The sequence below is a fragment of the Zootermopsis nevadensis genome, unplaced genomic scaffold (genome assembly GCF_977971745.1).
Source record: "Zootermopsis nevadensis isolate Lab colony 2312 unplaced genomic scaffold, Znev_1.0 Znev_ptg000015l, whole genome shotgun sequence".
NCBI lineage: Eukaryota > Metazoa > Arthropoda > Insecta > Blattodea > Termopsidae > Zootermopsis > Zootermopsis nevadensis.
In genome coordinates, this window is record NW_028259147.1 from 6112650 (window position 1) to 6124824 (window position 12175).

Here is a 12175-nt window from a genome sequence, read left to right on the forward strand (position 1 = left end):
GACAGAAATCTTCATACCCACCGCTATTAAAACCTCAAATCTTACATAAATACTATATAATTATTATCAAATTTACAGAGGATGTCCAACGTATTCCTACGGGGAACAATGTAAAGTATGCAGCACCACACACTCACACACTCGTGTACACACCCACGATCTAGAATGTTAAAACAGGTACACGGATACGGCAGGGGTTGTGGAAACTAATGCCAAAATCAGCACGGAGGAGGAAAGACAGCTATATTTTCACTTACGTGTTGAAGTTGATATTTCGAATAATTCCTTAAAATATATACTTTACTCTGAGCTTAATAAGCGAATATATCTCTGGAATTTAATATGAAAAGTTAAAGGTTCTAAGGCAACTTTGAATCACAATTATTTCTGTATTACCACATTTAATACCGGCTACAAAAATTTAAGCATTTCAAATACAGTCAGTCGATATAGATAATAGAGACTGTAATATTTTAGAAAAAAAAAGTCCCTGTTCACTCGAAAAGTTTTTCCCCATAAAGTTTTATAAAACATCAAAATCTTAAAACCTTGCACACCGTGCACTGTTGAATATTTATTAATGAATTAATGTTTTGCCACTGATGATGACTTCTTGAGGTCGAAACGCGTTTGGCACCAAGTGTTTTTCAAAGTGTAAACACTTTTGTTAGTATGCATGATTTTATATTTTTTAGATAAAATATCAAACTCTGAAAAAAAACTACACGTGATAAAAGATTTACTGTTCTAAATATTCCGATAGACATCGTCCCATCAACTAATCATTATGACAGCAGTTAATAGTCAAAGTCCGTTAAGAATGAAAGCTTGTGTAAGTTCGTTTTCGCCAGAGCAGAACAGAAACACTGTTAACCAGGTGATGAAGTGGCTTCGAAAGGCAGGAACGGATTCTTACAAGGACTCACTCTGTATGCTGACCTAGCTTAAGTCTAAGTGGCACAACGATGCGATACGTAACTCATTTTGATTACTGCATTTATACAGCTTAAGTTATCGTCTCTGAGAATCTAAATCTACGTTAGTCTAGGACCTAAAGTAAATCTAAAAGCCGTTTTGCGATCTGGAGCAGTGTATCACATTTTATAAATACTGTACTTCAAAGTTTCGTGACCGATGAAAAAATATAAAACTGCATTTCATGGCGAAATAATTACGTGCATAATTGAAGCTTTAGATTCCAAAAGTATTACATCACACGAGTACCATAATTTTCTGGATTCAGAATACGTAATCTGTGGATAATCGGAATTAACAATAATCGTTTCTCAAGATAAGCAGTAATTAGTATAAAAAAATACATTTTAAAGTGTAGTGATGTACAGCTCCATGTAATATCGCCAACCAACATTATCATACTTCTATGATGGATCAGTCAGATGAAAAGCTATGATTTATTTCATGCACACAACGAAAAAAAAAACTATTAAGAAGTTAGTAACAGGTAGATACGTCTGTTTAGAATATTCGAATTAGTTTGCGGTGAATAACTGGCTTTAAAGTAATGAACCCACAATTACTGAGAGAAAGAGAGAGACACGCGGTAGGAACGCAGGAACTGAACGGAATAAGAAAACAGAAAAAAAAGAGACAGACTCGCAATTGCCAGGCTGTGTTATGCATGACACCATCTTTATTATAATACAGAAGACCACTGACCACATATGGTTTCACCAGCAATTTGGGGGCGGAGGCCATCATCATTATCATCGTCATTAATTTAAAACAATAACTTGTAACAATTGCGGGAGGTACAAATGTAATATTGACACACGCGCACATATCTTATGATAATCTTTTCTTTGGTGATTATTGTTCATATAGTTTGTTGCTTGCAAAGACAGTCTAGACATATCGTCTTTACATCGTGATAATTCATTACATTTTTTTTTAAAATACGATATGTTTAATTATGATATAACGTGTTTACAATATCATGTTAACAATACATGTACTCATACGTTCATACATTATGATTCTAAATGAGGATAAAGTGTTACTTTGTGTGATTTTCATCGCAGAATCTGGCATAAAATAATATCATCCTTGCAAAGCAAAAATTAAAATAAATTCCACAATTAAACTCGTTCTCAGTCCTATGTCTCATTTGCTGTGACGCTAAATAATGGGAACACTCATTCAACAAGCATTACCCCTCTTGAACTTACCCAATCCAAGCTGCTAGTATTTGAGAGACATACTCGCTCTCGGCATACAAATGCAACAGATATATAAAATATTTTACAGAGAATATCAGTGTCCCCTCGGGGTAGTTATCACATCATGAAGAGTCAGGCAATAAAGGTGGTAGAAATAAATATAGAAAGAACACATAGAAATATCTCAGATTTACTCAGTAACACATATTTCGATTTACGACTTTCTCGAAATAGGGGTTCGCCTAGCTCGGACAACGATCACCGGGTTGCATCATTTAAAAGTAAATTAAAACGCATTTGACAGCATTGGTAAGTCGCGTACTTCTGAACCATGCGTCTGTGAAGTGCGCCAAACTAAGACTGCCTGACTCCCTGAATGCATTACCTTTTTAGATTACGAGGCTCAATTAATACTGTTTGAATATATTTATTCCCCTTAGTGCTTGTGTAAGGCAGCATTATATAAACATAGCTAGTGACAAAAATCATGACTGGAGCGTAAGGCAGGTAGGCATCTATTTCTCCCAACCTTACATACCGCCCAACGTATCTTTCTAGGTCTTACAACGTGGTTAAAAATTACGTGTATATTTAGGATAGGGAATTTGTGTCTAAAACTGATAGCAGCTTCTGGTGATTTTCCTTTGTCAACTGTGAACTACGTCCATATATCCCCATACCGTAATCTACATACATGACGCAGGGAGAGTAATCTGGATCACAATATATCGATAAACTGAATATGTGGTCACTGTTTCTACAGTAAGGATCGGAGAAACGCAGACATTGGAACCGGATGAAGTTATGTGCTGAATAGCTAAAACAGCTCTACAGGAAATCAACGAGGTCCCTCACACTTTAAAACTTTAGAGCAACGTGGAAGTTTCAAATCTAAGACCTGAAGAAAGAAGTAATTTATTAAACGTATCGTGGACTGACAAATCTTGAATAAATGTAAATACAACCAATGCACTATAAGCCATACTGAAGAAATATAAATAGTACAATTTCATTTATCAGAAAGTCACTACGAACGCTTGCCAAAAGTTAATCCTATCGGAAGGGACTGATGAAATCAATAGCAAATATATTAATGAATCGACGATTGTATCCATTGTCCATATCGAACATGTCTGCCACTTAAGAATGCTATATGGAACTACGTTCTGGTGATAAATGGCGGAAACGTGCACCAGTGGCGGATGCGGATAATGTGTTCCATACCTGGCTATTATATTACGCCTGTGGCGATAACATTTTCATAAGACTGCTTACGAATTGGAGGAAAAGTCTTGCACGTAGGGGGTTCTCGGAACTTAAAATGAAAGGGTTATTGCCCACAGCAACAAGAAGTGTAGTACGTACCATAAAAACATGCTACAAGCCGAGATATCTCCTTTACATGAGATTCAAGAAACTGTATATGAGACAACATTTCATCAATAGGTAATAATAAATATTCATGAATGGACGTAATTAATTGATCGCGAATTATTTCTTTTTACCATATGCAAATGCAGGAACGGATTTAAAACATTTCTTCTTACTTCCAAACATATAACTTAATCTTATCCATCACATTTCATTTTCGTGACGTTTAAATAAATAAAATAAATAAATATATATGAAATTCATGATAGAATTAGTTCGGGCTGCACCTCTTGTGTTCTGTATGTTCGTATAGAAGTGTGACAGGAACACATTTGCTGCCTGTTATTTTGAAACGACATTTGTAATTGACACTTGACCAGTTAAAATATCCGAGAGTGTCTAATTTAACGGTAGTAAAAACACTAATTACAAGGAGTCTGTTCTTCGATTAACACAAAACATATCAAAAATTTCTTCAATATTTCCGTGAATTATGAGGGAAACCAGTCCCTATTTCAGGACAGACTACCACAAGATCCTGTTTGGGAAATGTAGTTTCAAAATAAAGAGGGATATTGAACCGATTAATTTAAAATGGTATAAAAAGTGTTCATCTGCGAAGAGAGATTCACGACTGCCCAACCACATTCAAGTTAACATATTCGCCCAGAAGAATTCGGTTATCGGGAACAATCCCAACCACACCTGAGAAAAAAACAAAACAAAGAACGTGGTGTCAACTGATACTGCTAAATCAACTACTGTGGTTCAATATCCGTATAGTTTAAACATATCTAGCATTTTATTTCCTATCTTACAATTATTATTTATAGAAATTTTAATGTTGTTGAATTTACGTTTCAAAATAATTTTTAATTAAAGCTCCGAAATTTTCGTGCACTATTTGTAAGTACTAAAAAAATGTGCCGAGAGGAAATTAATTTAAAATGACAACCGGTCGAAACAGAGTTCGTAAATAATGATGAAGAATTGGACTGCTTCCAATGCACCGTAATTACAATTTCAGTAGTGGCAAGACATTAAAAAACTTTCCTCAGAATTGTAGACGAACGAATTATTATCATTCTTCGAATTCACAAAGTTCTGTAGGGAGAGCACACGTCCGATATAAATATAAATTATTTCTATGGATTAGATTACATATATAATTTGGTAACAGACGAAAACTGACTTACATTTCAGCTGAAATAAAGAAGTAAAACATACTATTCTCCATTATTACTAATTTACTGTGTACTTAGTGATCATTACAACATTTAATTGGCTGTTATGCTTCGATTAAACTTCATTCAAAAGCCAAATTTGGAAAAGGGTTTGAAACGCCTGTAGTAATTAATCATGTTAAACAATTACACTCGGTTAAAGAACACAACACTGATTATTAACGTGAAAAACTATTATTATGATAAAAGTTCCTGAAATTCACAAGAAAGAAACATATGAATTAATTTTAAAAAATAAAGTTCACGTTATGAAAACAATAACGTTTTCTTTAAATAATACGCATAAACATGAAACAAATAATTTAAATATAACTAAATAACCTCGATCACGTACTTACTGTATATCCATAATATCAAAGTGGTGACAGAGGATGAGAAGCGATCTGGCGCAAATAGCTTGACGGTTACGTTTCTCTTGAAACTTTATACACACACGTACACACACAAACGAACACACAGAAACACAAACAGGCTGTTAGCTTTGAAACTAATCTTATGCTAAGATTACTTGGAGATTATACACGGACATATATAACACACAATAAATATTGACAATTATTGCTTTCCAATACACCGATTTCAACATGGTTCGAGAAACCACATGAGGCAGATAACGAGTTGTTACTACATTAGTTGTGTTCAGCGCTACATTATAACGAGAACGGCAAGTCTAATTGCTATAATAGTGTTAGAGACGATACAGTTTCTATGCACATTCCGCTGTTTACTTTACGAATTTCATCATACGTCATGCCTAACTAATATCCTGACTCGTTTTGTTATCAAATAAAAGTCAAATGAAATATCCAATTAAAATGAAAGCTTTTCATAAAATACATTTGCAATTCCCTTAGTGGAATATGAACTCATCCTATGAAAACACAAGATTTATTTGTTATTTAAACCAGAGAGTCGCGTGTTTCTGCATGCAATTACGCTTAGGATATTAAATATTGTTGGTTACTAAATCAAATGAATAATTGTTTCCGTAATCTTTCGATATGTCATTGATGTAGTAAATTCTCTTCACGCGGGCATCACCCTGCTTAGCTGAACTAACAAAGGCACAAAAAGTACACTGTTAAATGCTAAATACATGTGTAAGCGTAAACTGATCTGACGTAAAGTTTAAGAAAACTTGGATGATGACCTAATCAAAGAAATAACATCACAGTAAATTTATTGCAGAAAATGGGAAAAAATGAGTTTTAAAAATAAAGAAAGCTAAGCAACATGTAGTAAATTTTCAGGTATATACAAAAAAGAAACAATTGAATTAACAACGGCGCAAAATATAGTATACAATATCAGCATACACATTACATAAGCAATATTATTTTGTATAAAACTGGCAGCGACATTCAAAGGGAATTTAGAACAGTGCTGATTCCCTCCAATTATAATTTGACATTTAAATCTACTGGCCAGACAATGGGAACATGATTTAAACTCTGCTGTTCTTCGCCGAGAACACACGCAAGATTTATATGACTTAAATTCGATGTTTGAAGCAGAATTGTACATCTTTATACACTTGAAATATAATATATGTCCGATAAAATAACGTTATAATGCTTTAAGTATTAAAATAATATTAACAAAGATTAAATCCAACACAAACAAACTAAAGAATGTCTTAACGATAGGTTTGATTCGTACCTATTTGTACGTCACAAAATTGCAGTGACATCTGACGAGCACTTAATTGTGTACATCTAAAAGTTTAAAATTTTACTTTCATAAACAAGTTCGAATGATTATTTTATAAAGACGAAACTGTTTCAAAACCTACGCCTTACGTAAACACTGAACTGCGAGGAGAATACTACTAGGCATTAAAACATAACGGGAAAAAATAAAGCAGTTTCAGTATGATTATAAAATTTTACTTTGGATCCTAATTTTTATGTGAATGCTTTCTAGCGTAATCATTAACAGAACGTCACAGCACATGAATAATACAAAGAAGGCAACAAAGTATAAACGCGTTCCATAAAAATTAACGTGCATTATCCAACATGGAAGGACTGTGCTGTACAGGACGGGTCATGAAGTATTGATTGTGTGTGTAATATAATAGAAATATAAAACAAGCGAACAATTTTACAAATGCATTATCCCGATAGGGAGCTGTTACCAAGTTGGTGTTATGTTTCATAACAATTCTTCATGTTTTCTGCAATTATTCTTCGTATGTCAAGTAAAACCACGCTCACTTTCCACCACCGACAAAAAGATATCCATTAAAAATATATTAAACTCTCATTTTTATTCAAATTCGCGCAAAATATTCGAAAAAACACAACCGACTCATATAAACCAACCAACAAGCAGCAAACGTTAACAGTTAAAACACTGGACGATGTGAATAACGGTAAGTTAGTCTTAACTGTTGGCAGATAATAAATCACGTTCAAATAAGCGTGCGTTTATATTCAACATTTAAAATAGAAACGCGGGAAGACGAGGTAAGCCCCAGAAGCGAAACAATTATTAAAATCGAGCTTACCACAAGTTTGTCTTTCCCCAGTGCTGATTCGACCGATATTTCTTGTCATTTCCACATTTACTATGTAACAGATATATTTCTATTTGAAATAGCACGAAGCTTACAGTCTAAATTATATGAGCAATAACTTCGGTGAATGTCTGACACTGCGATATTCTGCCGTCAAATGTACAGTAACACCTACGCGTGTATCTTTTACCAGTGGCTCCAAAACATTATAAGTACAAAAACCTCTTTCCAGAAAGACACGCGAAATCCTCTTCGCCCGTTTTATTCTATTTTATTCCGCAAAGAATTTACCCCTCTTTTGAAACATCCACTTCACCTCTTAGTAGCTAGAACCTTTACACAAAGTGTCACAAAGTATTTTCTTTCTGAAAGGAAATGAAACCAGTTATCATTATTTGTTTCAGTAAATTTTCCTTTATCTTCCCATGCCAAGTACGAGATCTCATTTTGACATACCTACCATGTCTGTTTAAAAATATATTTCGCCCTCTTTCTTTGACAATTCGAGTCGTAATTTTATTTCCCTACTGCGCTGTTATACAGTGTCACGTCTGTAAGAGAACTCTATTTTTTTTTTGACAAAATACGGAAATATATGGAGAGGGAATAGGTGTTGCAAATCACGTGTTTCCAATCTCAAGTGCTGGAATTTCTTACCCAGGACAAGCTGTTACGACGGTACACTCTTTACATTATCAACAGTAAAACGTTACGGTGACATTGACAAGACAACGAAAAGGAGGTGTGTTTCCAGGGCAGAATAAACGGTAGAGAAAGGAACACAGATATTAAAGAAACCCCGAAGCGATCAAAACCAGGAAACAGCAACAACTAGCAAACTCTCATGTCAACGTGGTAACATCGTAATCTTCTTCCGTATTCTTTTTCTTTTCCAAATAACTTCCCCTACAGCGCACATCTTATACGACTAACTGTATAGGCCAACATACATACGTATATTCCACCAAATGATTAATTTCTCATAAATAAAATTAAAGATTTCGTTTGTCTTTTCTTTTGGGGCGAACACCGCAGAGGTTCACGAACTATAATTTTGTAACCACTGAATATCAAATTAAGACCGTTATGCATCGCGTTGAAAGCTTGGTTAATCAAAAATCCTACGTAATAATTCTATAAATACCACTACATAAAGTTTAGTCATACACTAAAGATATTACGAAAACTTCATTACAATTACATCTAAAGCGAATTGAATTTCTTATGCACCTCAAATTCCACATTCACTTGTGATTCAAGGTGTTTTAGCTCTGGTTGCTTGTCTGGAATATCCCGACGAATTGATATCTCCGTTACAGAATATTAATGGCACAGAAGTGTTAACGATTTACACGACGCAAAATAGGAAGAGCCTGATTTTTCCTCCAGAAGAAACACAGCACTTCGTTTCAGAACGGCGTCAAGGAACTTCATTGGAATATTGTGAGTTTTTAGAACCTGCAATATACTTACTTGCTGTGAATTTGCATACAAACCCTAAAGTTTACAACTTCATAATCTTAAAACAAAGACAGATCCAGCAACGTATAAATTCCTAAAAACTTTCTAAAATGTAAGCGTATGAACGTGACAATTCTCCTTTTTTTTCAACGAGTCATACGAAAACCATAAATACGTTCTTTGGGAGAAATTAAGTTATTGAACACCACTGTCTTTCAAACTCTTAATAGACTTAGAAATCATGAAATTATTAGACTTAAAAGAGGCATACACAAAAAACGTGACTGAAGTCTTTTCTGAGTTCAAAATGTTGTAACCCAGAACACGGGAACAATTTTAAAAACTTTATTATTTGTCAACTTCTAGCAACACTTTACATTACTTACGTGTTGCCTAGAAACTGAATAACAGCGAGCTATGTTACTCGTTCAAATGCGATGTGGCGTTTCATTGGTTTCTTTATAAAGCTGATCGCCTTATTTCCAGTAAACTTTAACGTTTCAAAATTCTGATACTATACTTAAGGTAAAGTTAAAGACTTTGTAATAATTAGCGTCTTAACTCTTTCGACTGAAACACTCTCGTGTATTAGACAGGAGACGGTGACTACTGAAACCACTTAGCCTCCTAACGCAGACTTTTTTTTTCTGAAGTGCATATATCTATAATGTCAAGTTATGTTATGCTATTATGCAGTCAAGAAGTTCATCTCCATCATGACAAAATCTCGCTATTCTATTGTTAAGTTGAACCAATTAAACTAACTTTAAATTCTCGAAATATGTTCTGAAACTGTCTTCCCACACGCGTATTGTAAAACATCAGAGCCCAGAACACTAACACAGATAACTTGAAACACGCAGGATTTGAGGTTTTCACGGCTGTGATCAGATGACAGCCATGGTTTTTCAGTTGAAAAATGTTTGGGCCCAATTAGTAAACAACAGATGAAAAAGATGGAAAAATCAGCTTCAGTCCTGGCACAGGTTTCGATGTTCAAGATATAAAGTCATAATTTTGTAGAAGTATGTCTACAATATTAGCAACTGTAAGTTTCTCATCATTATTCTGCAGTTGAAGTTCTGTGCTGTGCTGCTCTAGGGAAAAACTAGGGGCTTCCACGCTTTCAAAATATCAAATGAATTACTTCAAGTGCCAATGCTGTGCCAATTCGTACTTCACGAATTACGGCGTATCCAAGAAAACCGCTGTGTGGTTTTCTTCTGAGATACAGACCTAGAAAAGTCCTTGAAAGTATTCTGACAACTACTATACCTACATGTAACTAATACAATTATGTTCGACTATAGGATGACAATCTATCTGCACATCTATTTCACCTCAGTCTGAAGACTGTGACGTAAAACTACGAAGTCCACAGTCAAATATGCAAACACGGGACTTTATGTTATGTGTCATTTTAACACAATTCCTATACAGTATATACTTAAATCCTACGTCTTGCAGTGAAAAAAAAAAACTATACCCTAAATACGTTGACATCGACACATGGCATAAATTCTAAAGTTATTCTAATACGAAAGAACTAAACTTGTGACCTCTGATTACTGGTACTTAGAGAATCTATTACGTCTCATATACACGCTAAAATTTGGGACGACTTTTTATCAACTACATTAGCCTGCACGTTGTACAAGACTACCACAAATTTAAAACTACAGACCTGTTAAACATGCTATAAATAAAAGCATGAACGCACATCTACAACTTTTAATACTGCAATGTTTAACTACGAGCGATCAAATGAATAAGTATCAAGAAAAATTCATTTGATTCAAGACAATTAATACGCCGTGGTAAACTCCGGAAGCATTACATTATTCACTACATGAAACGTCTTGGTCTCACTCGAGACTAGCTTAATTTTTAAAACTTTTAACTATAAATGGACACTGAACGTTTCTGTGTTCCTAATCAACTGTTCCTACGCCCTAAAACGCTTTATTGTCCGTAATGGGATTGCTTTAAAGAAAATGGTAATACTGCATACCTCAGTATATTAGAAATGAACGCCGTTATTAGGAAGCACTGATAACGTGCTCGTAAATAGTTAAGATTTATACATTTATACGTTTAAATAATGCGCACAATCCCCGCTACTCATAAGGAATCTGAATGTATACGTTCCTAACACATAACACAAACTCAATTTTTGGTTCGTGCCAAGACTATAAACAAATGTTATATCTAAAATTATCTATCTACATTAATTTAAGACGTGAAACCTACTTGCGTAATGAAATTTTTTTGCGGTGAAAATGTCAACCGAGTACGTATACATTTTATTTAAAAAAATTAGTCTAATGCAAATGTTAAAATAATGTGTATCCTATACGTTTAATACGGAAACTAACTGTTCCTAAACTCTGTCGCATTACGAATGTGACTGTACATATTATTAAAAAATTTGGTGCAAAAGGGGAGTAGTTCTCAAAACGTTCGACAATTCTTAATACCATCTGATTTTGGAAACCCGTGCCGAAGATTTGGCACGACAAAAATACAAATTAAATCATTTACAGTATGTCAAAACTCAGTTTTAATACACATCTGCGTGCATCATTAACATTTTTCCTGCTCTCCACAGGTTTTCTGAGCATGGATCTACAACCCTTTGCACCAAACCCTTCAATGAGTTTTATATACACAGACTAGAGGGTTAACGAAATTCTTGAAGCAGTCTGGCACGGCTGGTTATAAAGGGATATGAGGTCAGTTAGTATGAATGCGAACAGAGAGTCAGCAGCGCGGTTCACAGAGGCATGGCATGCACACTGCCGGCTGCAGCGCTGTACACACCGAGATGCTCGAGAGGGTACGGCAGTAAGGTCAAAGGGTGGTGGTGATGCAAGCTTGCCAAGTGATTACCTGTGGGGTATGGAAGTCCGAAGCTAGGATAGCCCGAATAGCCACGACCTGCCGCATAAGCGGCGTACGCAGCGGCTGGGAAACCTGAAAAAACAAAACACAATCATCGAGAATGCTCACCAACACACAAAACACACATTCTATCTCATCACGAAACTCGGTGTAACACGCATCCAAGGACTCTTTCAATGACTGCGATATCAGTACTCCATCCACAAGCAATTTGGTTTATATGAAACGGTTTCCTTCAGGGGAAATCAATAATATCGGTTTACTGGTATGAAACGCGTTGAAAGTAAAAGAGGAAATATTTCTTTCGTATCTTAATCATCACCCTGTTCTCATGGCGGTAAATATGTCGGTGTTGTTCTAAGTACGTCCTCTGGACTAGTACAGATTCCAGCGTTTCGGAGAAACATATTATCTCCATCTCCACGGCCGACATCTGAAATGAATGAGAGGGGGTTGGCGCCTAACCGATCCCTGCAACACGCCCATTTACTTGGTCTTCTGCG

The 12175-nt window shown here is 35.1% G+C and overlaps 1 protein-coding gene across 17 annotated transcripts in view; it reads right to left on the minus strand.

Moving 5' to 3' along the window:
* The window catches only part of Rbp6 (RNA-binding protein 6), a 686229-nt gene that overhangs the window by 38562 nt on the left and 635492 nt on the right, over positions 1-12175 (minus strand). For all 17 annotated transcript variants that reach the window (XM_087349142.1, XM_087349139.1, XM_087349138.1 and 14 more), the window contains one exon: positions 11661-11744. In XM_087349142.1, the coding sequence (XP_087205268.1) occupies positions 11661-11744 (84 nt within the window). The remainder of the gene's footprint in view (positions 1-11660; positions 11745-12175) is intronic.